The sequence below is a fragment of the Argiope bruennichi genome, chromosome X1 (assembly GCF_947563725.1).
Source record: "Argiope bruennichi chromosome X1, qqArgBrue1.1, whole genome shotgun sequence".
NCBI lineage: Eukaryota > Metazoa > Arthropoda > Arachnida > Araneae > Araneidae > Argiope > Argiope bruennichi.
The window spans coordinates 134388130-134409849 of record NC_079162.1 but is presented as its reverse complement, the minus strand read 5'-3'; the positions used below and the strand labels follow the sequence as shown (position 1 = coordinate 134409849).

General features: G+C 29.7%; 1 protein-coding gene across 1 annotated transcript in view; it reads right to left on the bottom strand.

Moving 5' to 3' along the window:
• LOC129958346 (attractin-like) overlaps positions 1–21720 on the bottom strand; it is a 142505-nt gene that overhangs the window by 57869 nt on the left and 62916 nt on the right. The window contains exon 12 of the mRNA XM_056070767.1: positions 9484–9630. Coding sequence (XP_055926742.1) covers positions 9484–9630 — 147 coding nt within the window. The remainder of the gene's footprint in view (positions 1–9483; positions 9631–21720) is intronic.

The window sequence follows — 21720 nt, the reverse complement described above, 5'->3', positions numbered from 1 at the left end:
AGATAATACTAAATATAAAAATATTAATGATGTACTTGTAGTCAAAAAGAAAAATTTGTTTAAAATAGTTGCACCTTTTTCTCTTAGGAGAAAAGTTTTGCAAATGGCTCATGAACAATTTGGGCATCCAGGCACTCAAAAAATGATAAATTTAATTACTCCTCAGTATTATTGGCCCCATATTACTCAAGATATTGCACTTTTTGTTAGACATTTTGATATTTGTCAATTAAATAAAAAGAAAAAGAAAAAAAAGATTTGGCCTTTTACAGGCTATGCCCCCCACAGATTGTCCTTTTGAATGTCTTCCTGTCGATACAGTTGTTAGATTTAACTATTACAATTCAACTAAAAAATTTCTTCATATAGTAACTGATCATGCGACTAGATATGTTTGGGCTTTTCCTTCGAAAAATGAAAATTCTGAAACTTATATTAATATATTAAAGCAGATTTTCCAAATTCAGGTTCCTTCCAAATTATTAACTGATAGAAATGGTGCTTTTACCTCATCTAAATTCAAACATTTCCTCAGAAATTACAGTGTCAAACATCTGTTAACATCTTCACATCATCCACAAACTAATGGGAAATGTGAAAGAGTTAACCAGTCAATATAACTAAATTAAAGTGCAAGGTCAATTCTTCTCCTACTAAAATTCCTTGGACTAAACTTTTAGAACAAGTAATCAATGAATATAATTTAACACCCCATTCAGTTACAAAATTTCCTCCTGCATATTTGTTATTTGGCACTTTACCTTATTCTCCTCCCTTAACTCAAAATCAATTCTATCGTCCAGTAGAAGCCAGAAAATTAGCTAAATATAATACAATAAAATATCATGATAAATATAAAATAAGATATGTCAGATTTATAGATTCTCCATTCAACCTGGTGACATTGTAATGTATGAGGAATTTAATTACCCAAATCGTAGAAAATTATCTCCAGTATTTTCAGGTCCATATTAAATAGTAACTAAAATTTCAGATGTAAATTATGAAATAACTAAACCAAACGCATTAACAAACAAAGCTACTGATATTGTCCATGAATCAAAATTAAGAACATATTTCCCACTAGAAAAATTAAAATTAAGTCAAGAATAATAATTTAATTTTTTTAAAAATATCCTTTTATTTCCCATGTTTCTTCCACATAATCCCCAACTCAGGTTGGCCCGTTGTCTCCACTCGTAAGAGTTAGTTTTTCTTTTCTTCATGGTGATGATGCGATAGGCCCCATCACAACATAAATTCAAATACCTCAATCTTATTGAAATGCGAGTATAGGGTCAACCTCGCAATTAATTTCTATCTCTTTCTAATTTTATTCTGGATATGTTGTTCTCCACTTTGGAAATAAATATCCCGGGATGAGAGTAGAAAGAGAACAAGAATTACGCCCCCCTTCTTGATTTCCTAATTTTGGGTCATTAAGTTTCCCCCACTACTAGGAATTAATAGACAAGGTTGATCTATTCACCACTATTTGGCTAACTAGTAGGTTAAAGTTTTTCTTTTACAATTACACATTTTTATGTCATTCGTTTTGAGTATTAATGTTATAATAAACGTATTTTGAATCTCATTATTTTCAGATTCAAGTGTTACATATAAAAATCAGAACTATGTTGATATATTATTATTATTATATAAGTTCAATTTATTATTCCATTATTTTACATCCACTTTGATAATTTTGGTGAGTCTTCTACTATTTAAAGGACACTGTGTGCAAACCTTCTTTAGAGACATTCCTCACCAAATAAAGACAATCTTATAGACTGAGAGACAATAGACTGAGTTTCTGCAGAAAATCATTTGTATACTGCACATTTTAATATTATTATTTTTGGTGTTGTTCAATATTTTTGATTTAATATTTTCACAGATATCACTATCTTCTTTATGCTTTACATAATCTTGTTCAAAATGATTTTAATATTAATGTAAAGGTAAGGGAAACTCGGGTATCACTTTTAATATGCCTTTAAATTTTAGTTTCTTACTTGACCACCACTGTAAGGTATGGCTGTGTGTCGAGGGCCCCGAAATACTTTCAAGCCTTGCGGTGGGGAAAAATTGTAATGATATTTTAATTCTAATTTCAATTTAATTAATTTCCAAGATTTTATCTTAATTTAGCCCACAGTAACTTCATTCTAAAATATTCTCTTATCTCTTGATCCAATTCCATTGTCTCTAATTAATTAATTCAAGAGAAGCTATGTAAAATTCCTGAATCGGCTAAAAGCCTAACTTTCCCACACTCCGCTTGAAGGAACAAAATACCGCTGACGAGACAAATTCTTTTTTAAAACCTCCCTGTGTCTCTACTGCCTTATCGTAGTATGTAGCGAAAATCTCTATCGAGATCTCATTATATATCAGCACTATGAAGAAATTTTTTCCCTATCAATTTCTCTGGTTATATAAGCCCAGGGATAAAATGTTCAAGAGCTTTTTCCTCGTTCCTCTCTGTGTCGTTCTGTGTTGTGAGTGTGTGCTCTTCGCTTGTACATATGCCTGCTTCTTCAAAATGAAATAAAACGGCGTCACAAAATCGAGTCTTTTCACTGTCTTTAAAACTGCATCCTGCTTCACATAAAATAATGCTTACGTATTATATTATATAATTTTTGAAGCAGAATGCTGTTTCGAAGACAATGAAGACACTTTACATTTTTAAGTTCGCTTTAACCCATCCCGGGATGGCATATTTATTTACAAGAGGCGCTAACAAGGCAAGAACGCGGCACAACAGCGAAAAAAGCAAGAAGAGAACGAAATAAATTATCCCTGGTCTTACATACCATATTTTGATATGGAAAATATTTTTCACAGTGCTTATATACTATTAAGATTCCGATAGGGATTTCTCACACATGTCAATTCTCATAAGGAAAACACAGGGATCGTTTAAAAGAATGTGTTTGCTGGATATTTTTCTATTCCTTCACGCGGAGCGTGTGAAAGTGCAAATGTAAGTATTTTTACAGAGCTTCTCTTGAATTAATTAAATAGAAAAAATGGAATTATATCAGGATATGTACTAAATTAAGATAAGAAATTAATTTGGATTAAATTAAAGTGTCAAATAATAAAATAAAAATATAAATAAAATAATCATAAATAAATATCATAAATAAAAATATCATTACACACACACACACACACACATATATATATATATCCGAATGTAGCTATTGCATTTTATGTAAAATTTGTTATGCTATGTAATGGTTTTGTATGTACGGCAAATTGCACTGACGCACATTTTTCACTAATAAACCAAAATTCAGTAAATTGATGATCGACTCTTTATTGTAAAATTCTGGCCAATTTATATCAAGTTTTTTAACCAACATTAATACGGATTCATTGTTTAGTTTTAAATTTTTAAGATTGAGTCAAAAAATTTCTTGTTATAGCATTTATTATTCAGTGGAAAACTTCATTTCACATTTTATACATATAATTACATTAATTATAGAATAAGTTTAAAACATGTCGAAAAATTTCATTGCCATTTTTTAAGCTATATGCATACATTCTAAATTTAGTTCATTTTTCGTTTTTTTAAAAAATTAATACATTATTCAAACATTAATGACTGTTTATGTAATTTTATTATTTGTAATTTTTGTTTTTATTTAATTATTTTATTTGTATTTTTTATTCTTTCTATACTTATTCATACAGTAAAAATTAATACTGAACATAGATGGCGCAGTACGCTCTAAACCATATGTATGTTTGGAATGTGAGGGAAGCGTCCTTAAGCTTGTTTATTGTAAACACTTCAACCTGGGAGTTGGTGCGAAACTGTTGCAAACAGGCACCGCTCGTTCTTTTGTTAGCGGCAAAAAAGAATTATTCGTTCGCACTTTGTTCGCGGCAATTTCTACTTTTAAATGTATATATTATGTGTTTCCTTATATATGTGTGATCATCATCCATGTGTGTTGTTGTGCGTGTGCGTGCGTGTGTGCGTGCGATAATAAATAAGAAAAAGACAAGAAAGCATCTTTCCTGGGATTAAACACACACACCAGCTACAATGACCATGTAATAAAAGTAAAAGATTTAAAATGTATAATTTTTACTGAGACAATTTACAAAACCTTTCAGTAAGTAATATATTGACTCACTAGCAATGACAAAAGCATGACGGTAACCAAAATATTAATAAGTAATAAAAATATGAAAAATTAAAATTGAAAGTTTATTCACTATTTGATGAGTATTTTATTTCTAATCAAACTTTTGTTACAAATCTAAATCAGCTCCGAATTTTTAGGATTTAACATTATCTAAAAATTTTTAAAATCTTAAAATTTTGTCAAGACATATATATATATTTCCTTTTTAATTCACTTTCATTTCTTTAGTACATGCTTTTAAATTATCAAAAATATAATTTTTTTTCAAATTTTATCTCCTTAAAAATACTGCTTCATTTCTATTTCATAATACAGTAGACTCCCGATTATCCGCTGGCGGGTTATCCGCGCCTGCCGCACTAAGTTTTTTTTTTTTTTTTTTTGACTGATTTTTTCAAAAAGGTGCAGTTTTACAATTATGCTTTTGTAATTGCATAATACATTACAGCATTAAAACAGTACATATGTATTAATTTTTCTGTGTATCGTTGACGCCTCTCGTAAATACAAAGCACTTTTCTGTTTTCATTAACAAAATGCATTTTAGGTTAGTTTTGAGTGATATACTAAAATATTAAGCGTTAGTTAAACATTTCCTGCTGTTTATTTTACGTTTTATTGTACATCAAACGATTTTTCAAAGTTGGAATGGCTGTTTTCTTTTTTGCTATACCCGTTTTTAGCTTTTTTCGGATTATCCGCGATTTTTGTTATACGCGACGGCCGCGCCACCCAATTCCGTGGATAATCGGGAGTGTACTGTATAAGGCTCATTAAATTATGCAACTTCTTTCTTTTTTTTTTTTTAAATTTATGATATAGAGTAATTTTAGCGGCAGGTCTGTTCATCCGTCATTTGATCATTATCGAAATTTTAATACTCATCAATCTTGATTGAGCGCTTCATACTGACTCAGCTTTATTGAAATTTTGATATTTAGCAAGCTTTCGATACGGATGGAACATTCATGTTATCGAGAATTAAAGCAAGTAATGTCCGCCGATTTGATTCGGAGATACTGCCTTAAAGACACTTCGATAAGGGACATATATTGTAAGATCTATATTATTCGGATTTTTTTTTTTTTCTGATTTTACACTAGAGGAATATGAAATAGGATGTTTTTCTTCCCTTTTTAATGCACATGTTGCTCATTTGTATCTGCTTTTATAATTTAAAAATATATATAATTTTTTCTTTCAAAATATTGCTTTATTTCTATTTCATTATATGTTTTTCATTATGTTATATTGTTATTGTTTTTTACTTACGGTAAAGTTTATTTTTAGTGGTGCAAGCTCTTCTAGAGAATTAGCTCTCTCATTTCCCCTAATTGCCTTGATCAAAAAGCAATGTAATTCTCCTTTCAACAAGTCTCATTTTCCGTTTGATATCCCATATATAAGATTTTCTATCTATCCCGGAACCAAGCGTCTTGAGAGAGGACTTTGAATGAGAAACAATATTGATTTTGTCAATGTTCCTAAATATAATGTAACCTATGTATTGGTCAAACGCAAAGACCTTGCAGGCATAAAAACTGCGTTGACATCGACAAGTCGAAACATTTTCGACTCTATTTTTTCAGTTCCTTTATATTAATGAAATAACGCACAACTTACTCCACTGCCAATCTCTGATCCGTCGGTATTAATATAGTGATTTTCATATTCAGCGTCAAATTTATATGAGATGAACCTTATTTCTCAGCGATTAATTGTAGTTTCGTCATCGAAACTAGTTTTATACTAGTTGAAAACTAGTTTCAACAGCTTTTTGTGATTTTGCTTTCCTGATTTCTATTGCTATTATATACTCAATGAAGATATTTAAATCTAAAGGGGCACAGAAAGCCAAAACCTACAACATCTCCTTCGAAACAGGTCGGTAACACTTTCTTATTGCAATCAGCGGTATCCTCTCTGTTTGCAGAATCTTATTTTTAAGCTTGACCTGTGTTCCTATATTAGAATTCACTACCATATGCGATAATCATTTTATATCAAGTGATTTCTAAAACAGTCACATGGCTATTTTTAACAATTTCACGTATCAATCCCCAAGTGGTTCTTGCTATTGCAATTTTTTCAATTAATTTCATCACTAATTCCAATAGTTTATTGTTTCGTTTCAGAATGAAGCTTAAGTCAAATCGCCCCCCCCCCCAGAAATGTAAGTTTTTTTCATCAAATGACAATTTCTCTCCATTGAGTACAGTGTTTGGGAAATGCTTCTATTCCTTCCTGTATTTAAAGAAAATGTTGAACACAGAAGTCAAAATACATAAAGTCGCTTTTTTTAAAAACTCAGAATTCCAATTCGGTCTATGCTTTTCTATTCAGTTCTGTAAGATGACAGACATGAAGCAGATGTTCTCAACAGAACAGCTATATAAACTGCAAAGACCTGTATAAAGCCTTAGAACTTCGCTATAATTAGTACACATAATTTCGTTTATAATTAGTAAACATAGTATTGGACCAAGACTAGACCTATGTGTCATGATATTGTACTTCCACAGTTTTGTATCCATGAAAAATAGGTCAACAATTCTAACAATTTTAGAAAGGATACTAAGTCTTCTCATAAGTGATTTAATGTGCGTCCACTTGACTGAGTTTAAACGCATTTTGCATAACCAATGATATCAGACAGGTTAGTTGCTTCTATTCTTCAGCATGTGTTATAAACGCATCAATATTTTTCAGTGCTGTTACTGCACCTCTAACTTTTCGAAAGCCATTTTGATATTTATGCAATATTTTATTCGAGAGTAAAAACTTTATAAGCCGTCCAGTGATCAATTTGTCCAGCACTTTGCCCCAAAATAGGTAAAAGACATACAAGACAGTAAGAGCTATATTGTTGACGGACTTTACCTTTAAGAATGAAAATAATTTTAGTAATTTTCCATGATTTTCGGAAAACGCCGTTATTAATAAATTGAAACCAAATTATATTTGAACTAAAGATCTCAATAATAATTTTTAGTCTCCCACCATCAAAACCAGGAGCTCCAAAGGTTTTCACATTCTTCAAACAAAATTAAATTTCTCCAAGTGTTAAGTTTTATGCGCAGTTATCCACATGCAGTTCCCTAAAATTAATATAGTCATCTTCCTAGATTGGGAAATGAGTTTGAATTAGTTCCATTTTACTTTCTGTAATATTTGTAATCAATTCTCCATTGACTTTCATAATACAGCCAATCCAAAATCGATTTTTTTTTAAATCTTTAATTACATTTTTGATACAGTCATGTGCACCAAGCCGAACAATTTTATTCAAGAAATTGTTAAAGTACTCAATAAATAGAGTTGGAAAAAATAAGATGGCACATACAGTGTGACAATTTTGCCCGAGAGCTCCACGAAAGTAATCCGCAAGCAGAAGATTAAAGAAAATATTAACAATAAGGTCTGATGTTTTATATTTCAACAAAAGGTTTCCACGAAGTGAAAATATAAATTAATTCTGGTGTTATATTTATTTCAATAAATTAGTTCTATATTATAATACTGGGCCAATATTTTCCATTTAGTTTAAAATCGAATATTAATAACACGAAATTTATATGCAACACATTGTACAATTTGATGTTCAAAGGATGGAAAAAAAAGAAATTGGACTGGACAATTCGGACAGAAGAATTTTGAGTAAATTGGGATAGAAACATTAATCTTCAAAACTATCACTTTTGGAATGGGAAAAATCCATTCTTTGTACACAAGGTTCATCATTATTGGTTCTATAAATGTACAGTGTAGAGTTTTCAGAAACTTTTTAGTTGGATTCATTTTGTACAACATTATGATCGATTATTCAGTTAGTTCTGATAGGCATCATGCCATAACTAGGCGATGAATTAGCTTTATCAGCATACGATCTGTAGATATTTGCCAACGGTTCGAAAAGCCTGTCTTTAAATCACAAGTGATGAACTCAATCACAAATATACAAGCATTGTTAAAATAATACAACTTTGTATGGGTTGGAGGTGTTCATTTTAAACACATTTTTGAGCACTTTAATTAATGTACGATTTAATTATTTTTTAAAAAATAAATTTTTAATGTGCTAATATTTCATGATTCTTCCACTTAAATAATCCTTCATGGTATGCATATTATACTTGAAAATTACAATGAAATTCTTGCTCCAGCACTGATCAGAGGTGGAAAAATTGCCTAAGTAAATAAAGTTGCCCATACCTCAGAAAATATTTATATATAAAAGAAGGAATCGTGTATGTACATAGATATAAGAAAAATATTATACTAACTGACTTTCTTTTTTCTATGGGTCATATAAAAATTAAATTTCTTTACATTTTTATTGTCATCTCCCTCTACAAAAACCAAATTATTTTCATCTCTCTCTCTCTCTCTGCCCACAAATTTAAATGAAATATTTGTTGCATTCAAATTTCAATATAAACAATCATTATATCGAAATTAGAAAAGTTGAAAATTCAAGATATCTCAGAGAAATAGTAGAATACTGAAAAAGAAAAAAATTCTTGCTTACAATTGTGCTTGTGATATTGAGCTTTCTGATAGAATGATATTTTTCAGTAACGACAAAAATTTTGAAATGTTGATAGTTTATATTGTATGTGATCATAATGCAAGCCTACTTGCAGAACAATAATAATGTTATTTTCTGAGTTTTCAGCATACCTCTAGAAAATGTATTTACAGAATGGTTTAGTAATTGCAAATTACACTTCTCCAGAGAGGACAATGCATTATACAAGTGAAATATAAATTGATATTTTGCTTCATTTATTTTACAAGAATGGTTTTTTGCTTCATTTATTACCCACATACCAGTGTGCTAATAGTCAGAGCAGACCTCATCATTGCAAAAACGACAGTGTAGAGAATACTTCAAAGTAAATACAGACATCTATATTGCATTAGTATATTCCATGGACAGCTACAATCACATTATGCTCAGAAACTAGAATTTTACAAATGGGCTCCACTTCAAGTGGAATCAAATCATTCTTTCTTGAGATAAGAATAGAAATTTAAATTGCTAAGTCTGGTCTCAGGGAATGGTTTCCACTAATCATCAACAATTACCGCAACTGTTATAAATTTGCAGTCATTTCATATGACATCTATAAAAAATATCCACCAGCTTGAATAGTTTTTAACAATACAAATAATTATCAAAACATAATTTTGAAAAAAAAAATCCCTGCTCAATTTCAATGATAAGACTAAGGAACAATTTAATGACACATATATAAATTTTAACATTAACAAAATAAATTAGGGAAGAAAGGCATTAAATAAAATATAATACCTCCTCTTCTAGAACAAGTGTGATATGAAGCAACTTTGGAAGTAACAGAAAAGGGCTGGCATATTTTCTTTTCAAAATTCCAAACACACTTAATTCCTGGTGCAGCTTTTTCACATGCAGCACTATTAGCATTTTTTTCACATGAACCTATAAAATATGGTATAAATGAATTATATTACTTGAACATAGTTTTATGTAGTGAGTTGTTAAAATTCTTGGAATTTATTTATTCTAAATTAGTTAAATAATTACATTTAATTTCTTAAATTTTAAGAAAAGAAACAAAATGTCTAATATTAAAAAATTTCTAAAACCTTTAATTTTTTTAATTAATTCTCCCCCTCCCAATTTGCAATTTAATAACAGTAAACTAAGATTAAATAAAACAAGTTACAAGTTTTAGCACAAAAAGTCAGTCAGTTTTTAAAAATATTGAAAATATACCAGAAAAATATTTTTTAAAAATTTATTCACAAACAATGAAATTTATCTCATTTTTAACATTTTATTTATCTAAAAGGTAAGATTAATGTTTCTAAAAAATATTTGCACCTTCATATTAAGTATGATCCACATCCTTATTCAGTGCATAAAAATTAATATCAGAACAGCAATTTGCCTCAAATATATATGAAAAGTCAAACAAATTTTGATATATTATAAAATCTAAAAGATAACATTTTTACCTGCTCTAGTAATATTTCAAATACAGTTAATGACAACTGGGCATGTGCGTGTTATTTTATTAATTTATGCAAGTACAGGAATTAAATAGATACATTCTTTAACCACTAGAATAAAGTTTGTAAGACATTCTGAAATTTTCATAAAAAAGTATATCAAAATTAACTGAGCCAATCAGTCAATGATAATGATGATGATGTTGTGTCTGCGTTACCATGGAAAGAGAATGCAGTGGCTTCTGAAGGTAAGGAGGACCCCTGAACACCCGAAGGCAGAAGACTGACTTCTAGCTCATATGAAGATGACACACACAAACTCGCTTGCACAACCCCTTTTTACGAGGGGGAGGGGAGATCTTTCACACACCTCACAGATAGAACACAGGGGAAGAACAACCATGCCTGAACCAAAACTCAAACCCGAGACGTCCAGATCACGGGGAAGACGCGCTACCCTTAGGTCAGGATGCTGGCGAGCCAATCAGTCAATGTTATCAATAAATAAAAAACGCCAATTGTCTACTCAATTGGTATTTTTTATAATAACATTTTAAAAGCTAACCCCAAGCTTCAGCTTGAGATTCATTTCTGCATTTTCCTAATTTACCAAAAGATAATTTATTTCTCATCACATCAGAATCAATTATTTTTTTAAATAAATTTAAACTTATTATTTATAAACTTCATTTTCTGGCAGGAAATACAAATTTTAAAATAAAATTATCTTTAAATAAGCCAAGAAAGAACAAGAAAATCAAACAATATAAGAAGGGGGAGGGGACAGGAACAATTTGAAATTTTATTTATATGGCTAACATTTAAATGTGAAGAAAGTTAAAATAAAAGCTATTTCACACGCAAACTACATTTGAAAAAAATCCAAAAGAAAATGGCCAATACTCGTGAAAGAGCAATTATCTTCTAATCTTTTATGTCTTTTTTTAATATTATTAAAAAAATATTAATAATTCTGAAATTTTATCATACACATGCAACAAACAACAGTGACTATCGTATTTTATGGTAAATTATTATATCAGGTTACCGCAAAAGTTCGTGCTCGCTTTCATAGATCGGGTGCATTTTATTGGGAAAAGGCCAAGCTTCATTTGTCTGTGTTCTTTGCACTAAAACTTTTCAGTGTAATATCAAAAGAGTGCAAACAAATCTTTTCTTAAAAATTAAGCAATTTATAAGTACTTTTTGAGCCCCTTGAGAGAAAAAAAAATAACCAAACTTAACGCACTGTATTTTTAATTACAGAACTATGAGTTCGTTGAATAAATTAATAAAATAAGGGTCCTATTTTATACGAATCTAAACATACAATACCATTAGTAACTACTGAATATTTTTTACAAACATTGGAACTAAGTTATATAAAATGCTTTTTTAAGCAAGTTTCGTTTGGAAAGTCTTATTAAAGGACTTTTACTAAAAATTTTTAATTACACTACAATTGGTATTAATTAGTATTAAGAAAAAATTGCTATATCATTATTTCATTAATATTACAATTTAACGAAAGAAAGTTAACACCCATAACACAAATCTAGAATATAAAAGTAAGGCTAATTTTGTTAAATATGTAAATAAAAGTATCTTCTTTAAGATTTTTTTGAAGCTATTTTAATTCGTTCAAATTTCTCATCAATAATTTTCCCAACAAATTAAACTTTGTTAGTAGTGAAAATTTTCTAAGTAGTGGAACAAGTGCAATAGCTTTATATTCAATTAAAAAAAATTTCTTGTTCTTTAAAGGAATCTAGAAATTAGAGTAACTTTCTCCATGTCATCGTCAGCTATTACTAATATTCTCAATTCTTTAGAAATTATTATAGAGTTGATTACGACTGGCCGTTTTATACGATCATAGACTACACGTTGTAAAATATTTTTCATTCAAATTTCCTGCATCAATGTTTTTATTAATGCTGAATTATCTTTCAACACAAGCCTGTTCATGAGAAAGAATGAAAAATTTCAAAACTATCCACAGTTTAAATTTATGGCCTTCAAATACAGGGGAAATAAACCCTCGTGTAATCTAATTTCCCTGACATTAAAATTCTCGAAATAGACAAAAGATTGTTTGACCAAGAAATCTATAAACTCCATGAGAAAAACATCTTGATCTTTTTATCCTCCCTGATAAAAGTAAAATGCAGAGTATGCTTCTTTTTTCACACATACTTATTCTCTGCCAAAATAACATTTCTTACCAATGCATAATTTACTGGAAATATATTCATTGTGCATTCCAATGTTTTAAAATCAAGCTACTGACAATCACGCATGAAAAGGATATAACTTTATAAGATATTTCTTTTGTGGAATGTAAGACATACAATAATTAGTTCCCACTTATATCTGCGCTCACTATATCAATTGCAGAATATGATGCATTATTAGAAAATTTAAGCTGGCATTAGCAATTAACTGCAGAAAGCTATTTTCTTCCAAAACCTTTTTAAAAAAATGCAATCAAGCGAAATGAAAGCGTTTTTGTTTGTGTGTTAACAGACAATCCAAAAATGTGTTTTTCGGATATTTAAATTGTAAAGTTAGGGCAAAAGGCTCGAACTCGAATTTTCGATGATAACAATTCTTTCTCTTTAAAAGTTTCGCATACGAGAATGTGAAAAAAATAATAATTTTATTGGCATTAATTTAGATTGATATGTTTGGGCAAGACTAACAAATGGCCTAAAAGTAATTTTACAGCACCAAATATTTTGCTTGACTTTCATTTTTGGAAGCCTTGAATTATTCAATGAAACGCTTTTGAAAGTATGTTTTTAAAAATTTCTGAACTTTCGAATAAAAATTACTTAATGTAAAAATACATAAATAATTTACAAAATGATTTTGAAAGATTAGCAAATGCTCTCTTCACGTGCAGAAGAGCAATGATGAGTTGAAGATGTAAGTAGTTAACAGTAACTCGTTAAAAACTAACTCCTGTGGTTTTTCATAAATGCATAGTACTATTAATAAAAAGATAGGCAACAAGCAAAAGATGAAATAAGAGTTAAGTAAAAGAAAAAGATAAACTTTCTTCATACTCAATATTTCCCTAAAATGAGATGAACCCTAACATTAACCCCAACCCTAATTTCAAAAACGTTTCTCTAACCGTCTATTGACTTCCGAATTCATTGGGATCCATTACGCATTGAAAAAGCACACACTGCAAAGAAAATAGAGCCATATAATTGAACAGATCTAGCGTGGTTCTATAGCATGCTGAAAACGTTTTTATATTTTTGCGGTCAGAAATAAAAAAAAAAATAATCAACAAGTCAAAAAATAAACACTTTTAAGGTTTCTCATATGATGACCAGTAAAAATAAGTAGTTTTCACGGAATTTTAATGACGCTCATAAAACTGATTTATGAATATAAAAAATTGCAGACAAATTTTTATCACTGTAATTTTAAAATTGAGTTTACAATTAAAAAGTGCCAAAGATATAATAAAATACAGTTGCCGATAGAGAAAATATTTTTTTCCATAAATCATTATCTGGATCTCTATCATGTTAGATTTTGTCTAAGAATTCCTCCTTATGAGTAGTTTTCTTTCTTGATAAGGTAAACAAAATTGCATGACTAAGCATTCGATTCATTGCGTTCAACGCCTGGGGAGACAAAAGAGTGTTTTCTTTACTCTTCTCGAGAAAACTAAGAACTTTAAAAAATGGTTTTCAAATGTTAGTACTTTTCATGGATCTTGGAATGATTATGTGAGACAATTACTGTGAATAATTAACTAGACTCAATGCAACCCTTCTAGAAAAACGTCTGCTCCTAGTAATTAGAAAAGGTATAAACTGCTTCAAATGACAATGCCGAATCAGACGTTACATAACAAATTGTGTGAAAATTGCAAACGTTGAAATAAGAAATTCTTATGTACCCACTATATTCTCCCATTCTTGCACCTCTTTCAATCATTCCACAGTAGTTTAAGTGGCAAGCCTTTAAAATCCGAGAAAAATATAAAAAAGCACTTTATAAACTTTTTACATGAGAAGTCAAGATCAGTTTTCAGAAACAGAATTGGCAAGCTTGTAGACCGATGAAAAGCTGCCATGCAGAATAATGGAGACTATATTTTTGACAAGAAGATTGTCTATCTAGATAAGTTGTTACCCTATTAACAATGTCTCAGATATGATTATCAGAGATAAATTTTTAAAAAATTGAAGTAGAAAATATCCTGCACGTTGGCGAAATGCTAAAGAAACAAACAGTGATCCTCTAACAGAAAAAAAAATATCAGATATTATCCAAGCTTGAGACAAAGAAGCTGAACTTCATAAAATAATGAATATTGCTAAACACCAAAGTAAAATATAATTAAATGAACAATAAAAAGAATAAATTTATACAAAAAACACATGCGATATCAAAAATATTGTAGAATTATTACCTAAAAGAGGATTAAACAATATCATGTATAAAAGTCGCTTTTGAAACCGCTGAAATCCACGGTCACGTTTCCATAGAAAACGTAATTAAAAAAAAAAAAAATTGCTGAAGGAAAACATTTTTCAGATCTGATCTCATTAACAGTTTTCTACAAACCTAAAATGAGAAGTTTGTGATTCCATAACTACATACTGTTCAAGTACATTCAAGTTAAAACTGATCATTAAAATCCAAAGAGCCTAGTGAAAAAGTGTGATAAAAATTACGTCAAAGCCAAAAATTAAGCAAACATCTTTGTATATGTAAGCCTGCGAATTTTCTAGGAAGAATTTTTTTGTTTTTGTTTTATTATAACGCAAAGTTATTATTAAATTTTTTAACTTTATATGCATATTTTGTTAATTTTAATATTTATTTCTATACTAGCTGTACCCGGTCACACATTGCTGTGACACAGTATAGTTAAAGAGAAAAGAGAGAGAGAGAGAGAAGAGAAAATGTACATTTCTAATATATTTAATTTCACAAAGCTTCTGGGTATACAATATTTTTGTTGCGTCATTATCTATGCAGATAGAGATGGTCGGCTTGCCGACTAAAGAACATACAACATAGAATTGCGCATGTAAGAAGCAATCAGTGTCAAGATCTAAATCGCATAGTTCTAAAGATTGGCCCTGTGCTTCGTTGATGATGATTCTAAATTCCAATCGAAACAAGAATTGCAATCTCTTAAATTGAAATGGCATGTTTGTTGGAATCACAGGAATGCGAAGGATGAAATCATATTCACCATTTAAAGGTCCTTTCAAGACTGTTACTTCTATGACGTTGCTTATTATTTATTTATTACTGCAAACCACGGCTATTCCAAAACTTTGGCTAATAATTGGCACAAATATTAATAATTAACAGCTTCATTTGCTCACACAATAGTGTCGAAAGAATTGTGACAAAGTGACTATATCACTTTGAATGTTTTGATTGAATAATTTTAAGTTCGAAGCGACACTGTCCTTGACCGCAAGAATACCTCGCTCTCTAAGGCAATTTGGATTCTTATAATTTTTATGAGGCAATATTTCCAATCAAATATTGGAAAATACTTTAAGTAATTTTTTTTTTCTTTTGACATCACTAAATTGCATAAGTTATGAGGCAATGAAAGAGGTCCTGAGGTTGGATCAACCGTCACTTTTCAATTTCCGATTTATAGCAACTGACGTGATAATATCTCATCTAAACAATAGTTTTGCAGATAAATATGCATATTGTAGTTAATTTCAATGCCTTTACCTGTCGCGAAAAAATCTAATATTTCAGGAAAGCATTTATTTCATCAGCCAATGTTGACCGAGGAATTACAGATAAATTTTGCTTGAAATTTCTTGCAAGCATATTAATGCATTCCCAAATGATCTCATGTTTTCAAATAAATCTTACAATGATCGATCTAGAATCTCGAGCGCTTTTTTATGCACCATTTTGCATTCATCCCGAACAATAAGTTTGCATTTTTGCAACACTTTTCACATGCCGAATGCTTTGAAAATTTTGCACGTGAGAGTTTAAATGAATGGCATGTTTAATGGCAATTTCAAAGTGAAATGAGCCGTTCTTCCAACCTAGTCGTCGCAATCGCAGGCTATTCCTGACGGCTCAAGAACTAAGGCTATGCCAAGGAGGTCATCATTTCTGCTGTTTAAATTTCCTTGACTTTTCCAGGTTTTTTAAGAAATTTTCCTAACTTTTTTCAGATGTACCTAATATCCTCAGAATTATGTAGCTTTATTTTATTTTCTTTAATAATTGCTCAATATGTCCTTAACTGTATTTCAAAAATTGTTCTACTATTTTAACTAAAATCATTGCAAAATAAAATTTAATGCTCAAAAAACATTTTTACTTACTGAATTTCAAGCTTCAATTATATAAAAACCTCCCTCTCCCCTCCCCTTCTCTTCTCTTTTTCTCCAAATACATTAACAAAAACTAAAAATCTACACATCTAGACCGAGTATTAGCCAACCAATCATATCTCAGAAATGTGTGTCAAATTTACTCACGAAAAATGCAGTAGAAAAACATATGCACACTGGCAGAGAACTTAAGAATGAAAAGATTTGTTTCCTCCTAGTGTGCCCTCCCTATTTGTGCCCTAGAACTGCAAAATAATTTCACTAAAAAAATTCATTTACAAATACAAAATGAAATCACTACACCAATATAAGAAAAATTCTTCAATGATACAAAAATTGTATTGACTTTTAGTGCATCAACTAAAGTTAAAAATTACCTGCATAATAGCTGAATACTTACCCTGTAAATTTTAAAAAAAAAATGCGAAAAATTGGTTTTTATCATAATTTTTTTTATTGCATGAAAAACATTTTAAAGGTATAAATTTCAAAAAAAGACAGCACTAATGAATTTTGAAAATTTCTGTGGGAATCAGATTCATATGCAACAAAATATATACGAAAAATGCCACCCTTCTCTTTTTAAAAAAGGTTTTGAGAAATTACAAGAGAAATGTGTACTTATAGTGTGTCAAACAAATTAATTTCTTGCGCTTAATATTTTTAAATTATAGAGCGTTTTGTTGAATGTATGGGGAATTTTAAACCAACATAAGATAAAAAAGAATATTAAAAGAAAATATTAGCAATAACATTCATTTCATGTCGTCCATAACATCCATCCATATGAAGAATTTAGTAAATCTGTATTTATAATGTTTAAAAATAAGCAAACAAAAAATGTTTCGCAATATTATTAGCAATAATGACAGACACTTCATAATTCAACCAAAAGATCTGTGAGAAGCGGGAAAAATAATTATTGTAAAATACTTATTTAATTAAAATAAATTGCTTTGGAATTATAATAATGGATCAATATTTTACATCCAATTTAAATAGCTTTGAATATTAAAACACAAAATTCAAACTTTTGCTTGCATAAGAAATGGTAAGATCGATTTGACATTCAAAGGAAGAAAAGGAGGAAACAATAGCTCCAAATTTATTTCCTTTTAAATAATACTCATTTAAAGTTTAAAATCATAACAGTAATGGAACTTGGGCTTTAGTTAGACTGCCTTTTTTCAAAGAACGCAAAACCATTTTTGCTAATTATATCGATAACTTGACATTCTAAAAAAGCAAACAAAAACTTTTGGAAAAATATCTTATATTTATATGCAATAAATTATATATGGAAGTGAATCTTTCCTAGCTTCAAGTCAAATTAACCAATTTTACTGTACCTGAACTGTTCTGGCTAATGCTAAACCTAGCTACAATCGCAACTCGGTATAAAAACGATGAATTAACGAATAATACCATTAAATTATCATAACAATATCATAAATAATGGCTTAAGGAATAAATTTTTAAATAAACATATAGAATATAAAATAAGGCAAATAATAAACTATCCAATAGACACATAAAAGCCAGCACAATTTGAATCAGAATTCATTATAAGCTAGTTGCACGAGTTTTTCTTCAGAATTGAAGGAGTTTCTTAAATATAAACGATACTACATACCCGAAATTCTGATCTCTCAAAAATTTAAATAGGCGGAGATGCGGATGGCCTGTTTTTGACTATCAGTAAATGTTTGATTCTCATCAGTGGCTAATGATGTGTCGTTTTACTTTCGAAAAAAATATCAACAAATTATCATATTCTATAAAAACTGCCTATTTATATTTGAAAAAAAAAATCCAGTTTTATAATCAACTTTTGTAACGTTTTCAGATCTCTCGGAATTCCCTGGCGATTACTGGTTTCCCGGTCCACTGACCACCCTGTATGCCATATTGAAATCGCATTGCTGCCAGAATCAATTTTTACCATTTCGTTTGGGACCTCGAAGAAGAATATTTTTCCACCGCCGTTATTAAGTTTGCATCGTTTGATTGTAAATGCCTTTTCGCTCAAGTGTTAGTTTTAAAATATATCACTGCATTTACGACAAAACATTATTCCTGTTGCAGTTCTTCATCGAACAATGCAGCAGCATATCGATTTAGTGATGGCATTCCCAGCTGATTGAACATTTTGTTCGCAACTGCTAAGTAAAAATCTTCAATTATATTCAACGCTTCGTTGCAGATGTATGCTGTGAAATCCAAGTTCATACTTGAATTTTCCTTGCATATTCAACGGAAAATGTCATCAGCCGCCATGTGCTATTTATATTTCTGCATAACTCCGTTGGAGATGAAGGAGAGCATCTGTCAATATAAATGCAGACAAAGCACGGATTATCTTTGGATATGACGCTGCAAACCACATGAATGCACACATCCCAGTTCCGGTCGTTCTCCAACAAATTAAAAACTTGACATGCACAGTGGAAAGTGGTCGTTGACAATTCTCAATTTCTGGAAAAACGATGGACTAGGCACATTTACCAACAGTATACTAGAAAAGAAACCTTCAGATTGGTTCAGATGCACGGTGTGCAACGTACCTATTGTAGTTACTATCAATATGACAGGTTGTAACATAAAAAACTGCAAAACCTTAAAAATAGGCAAAAAATACGAACTAAAAAAAAAAAGATAATAACGAAATATTTAAGTTCAAACGCAGACCAATCAACACAGCTCAATTCCAACACAATAAGAAACAAAATATTTCAATCCCCTCGCACTCTGAATAGGTCAGTTTCACAATACAATTTGATTTCAAATGGAAATAGATTCTACCACCAATTGCATTGCAAAATAAGAAAAACTGTTTTAAAAACTGGAAATAAAAAATATTTATAAAATTATACTCTCAAAATGTATGCTATGATAAACAACATAGCTCAATTCCAACACAATGTCATACGACATAATTAAATGAAAATAAAAATAGAAATCTATGAAAATGCAATTAGAAACACTGAAAATAAATAACAAAATTAAAAATCGTAAACGAATCGTAAATCGGAAACAATATAATTGGAATTGTAAAATGTTTAGTATAGCGTAGAAAAAGCCAGCCAACAAATAGCGTTATCTTTTTTGTTTGTTTGTTTGTTTTTGCCCATGACAGGCGTGACATCTATATAATAAGTATATAAAAACGTGTATATTCGAATGCAACAATGTATCAAAATTTCAAAGCAGTTAGCGAAGAACTTTAGGAGATTTAAGATTTCGAACAACCGAACTTTTACATTCTCGTTTATATACAATTGCACATCAGTTCTAAAACAAATTACGTCTCTTTCGTCCTCACAAAAGCAAAACTGATTTTAAAGAAGAAAAACCTCACTGCCAAAAAATTTAAGTCATCACTTTATGAGATTAACAATAAAAATCTAATATTTTTCAACACTTCTTAAAATTAATAAATTACCAGTTATTTGGATGGATGCATCATTTCTGAAAATGTCGATAGTAATATAGAAGCATTATATGAGAAAAAAAATTTGTATTTGATTTTTATATTTGCAGCAACAAATAAAATTAGACATGATTGGGATGGAAAGAATAAATTTCCTCCTATAATAACTCACCATATTTATAGTCTGTATATTTTCTGTAGGCGCTTCAAGGTCAAATTTTCTACCGCGTTACTGGTACCAGACAACTAATAACGAGGTAGAAAATGTGACCTTGAACCGCCTACAGAAAATACAGACTATAACAATCAAGAATATTTTATTTACAGCCTTATAAAGATAGAAGTTAAAGCCATCTTAAGATTGGAAATTCGCCATGAAATTGATGATAGAACAAAGGCATTTTCTAACTGAACTTTTCCTAGATCCCATTTTCTTAATAGAAAAGAATAGTAGCATTTAAAAATGGCCAGACTAAAAAAAAAAATCATATTTTGTCTTAATCTGGAAATTTAGTAAAAGACATTTTCAAATGTTTAATAATTCGAAAATTTAATAAAATTCTGCTTTTCCACCTATATGTAAATATGATTTTATTTCAGATTCAAAATAATCACAGAAAGATGTGATTACATATTTTATGAAGAAATGAAAATTATTTCACAATTCATAGTTTTCATAACTAACGGAATCAGATTCATGAAAATAAAAGTACGCCAGTTCTGTAGTTAGAAGCCTAATGAAAAAAGAAAAACACCAGTTGATATATTTCTAAAAAGTATTTTTTTTTTTCAAGCCAGGGCGAGACAATACACTGCATTACCTCAAAATTTAACAAGTCTCATCTAGTGAAGAATAATATTCAATGAACTGCTCTTAAGTTTTTGAATCTAAAATAAAGCACAGAAAGCATTTTTCTTATCGTGACTTTAGCAACGTGAAAATCAGGTTATCAATGAAGAAATGATATTGTTTCAAGTTTCATTACAATAAATATAAGTGTTACAAATTTTGTCGAAAACTATTTTTTCAAAAATAATTAAAATTTTATAATATGCTTTAATGTCAAGTCCGAAATTTTTTTTAACTTTTATTAATAAAGTATTATTAAAAATTGTTTTTATTAAAAATAAAATCTATGATTTTTCTGTGATTATTTTAATAAAAAATTTTATTAAAATTTTGAGAATCTGTTCTTAATGAGCCTTTAATACTTAAGAAGCAACTTCCTGTCAAACTTCATGTTCAATGATTTATGCTCTGTCAATCAGGTCAAAGTTTCACCCAAATCTATAAAGGGAGATTTCATTGGGAAACAAAAGTTCTATGAGCGTTAGGGAAAAAAAGCAAAAATTATTAGAAAATTATAGAATTTGAGCCCCAGAAGATAAAACTTTTTCCAAAACTTTATTTCGTAAAAAATTTTAAGCGTCAGACCTAGCAGATTTTTTTTTTTTAAATAAAATCTAAAATTTGGTGAGATTGGTCCAGCAAATAATAAATTTCAGATGGACGAGGACATTTAAAAAAACCCATGAAACTAATCATGATTATGAAAAGCTTGCGGCTTCAAGTTAAAATTATCATAAATGATTTTACGTAATCGGGTGAAGTAATTGCACATCGTATTAAATAATCATTTGTTATAATACCATGAAGTCTCTTGAATAGGCCTTCAAAAGATAGCTCCAATACGACTTATTAATGAGAATGATGATCGAATGTGCAACGTACCACAGAGGCTTCGCTGTAAATGTTTTGACAGCTGCTTCT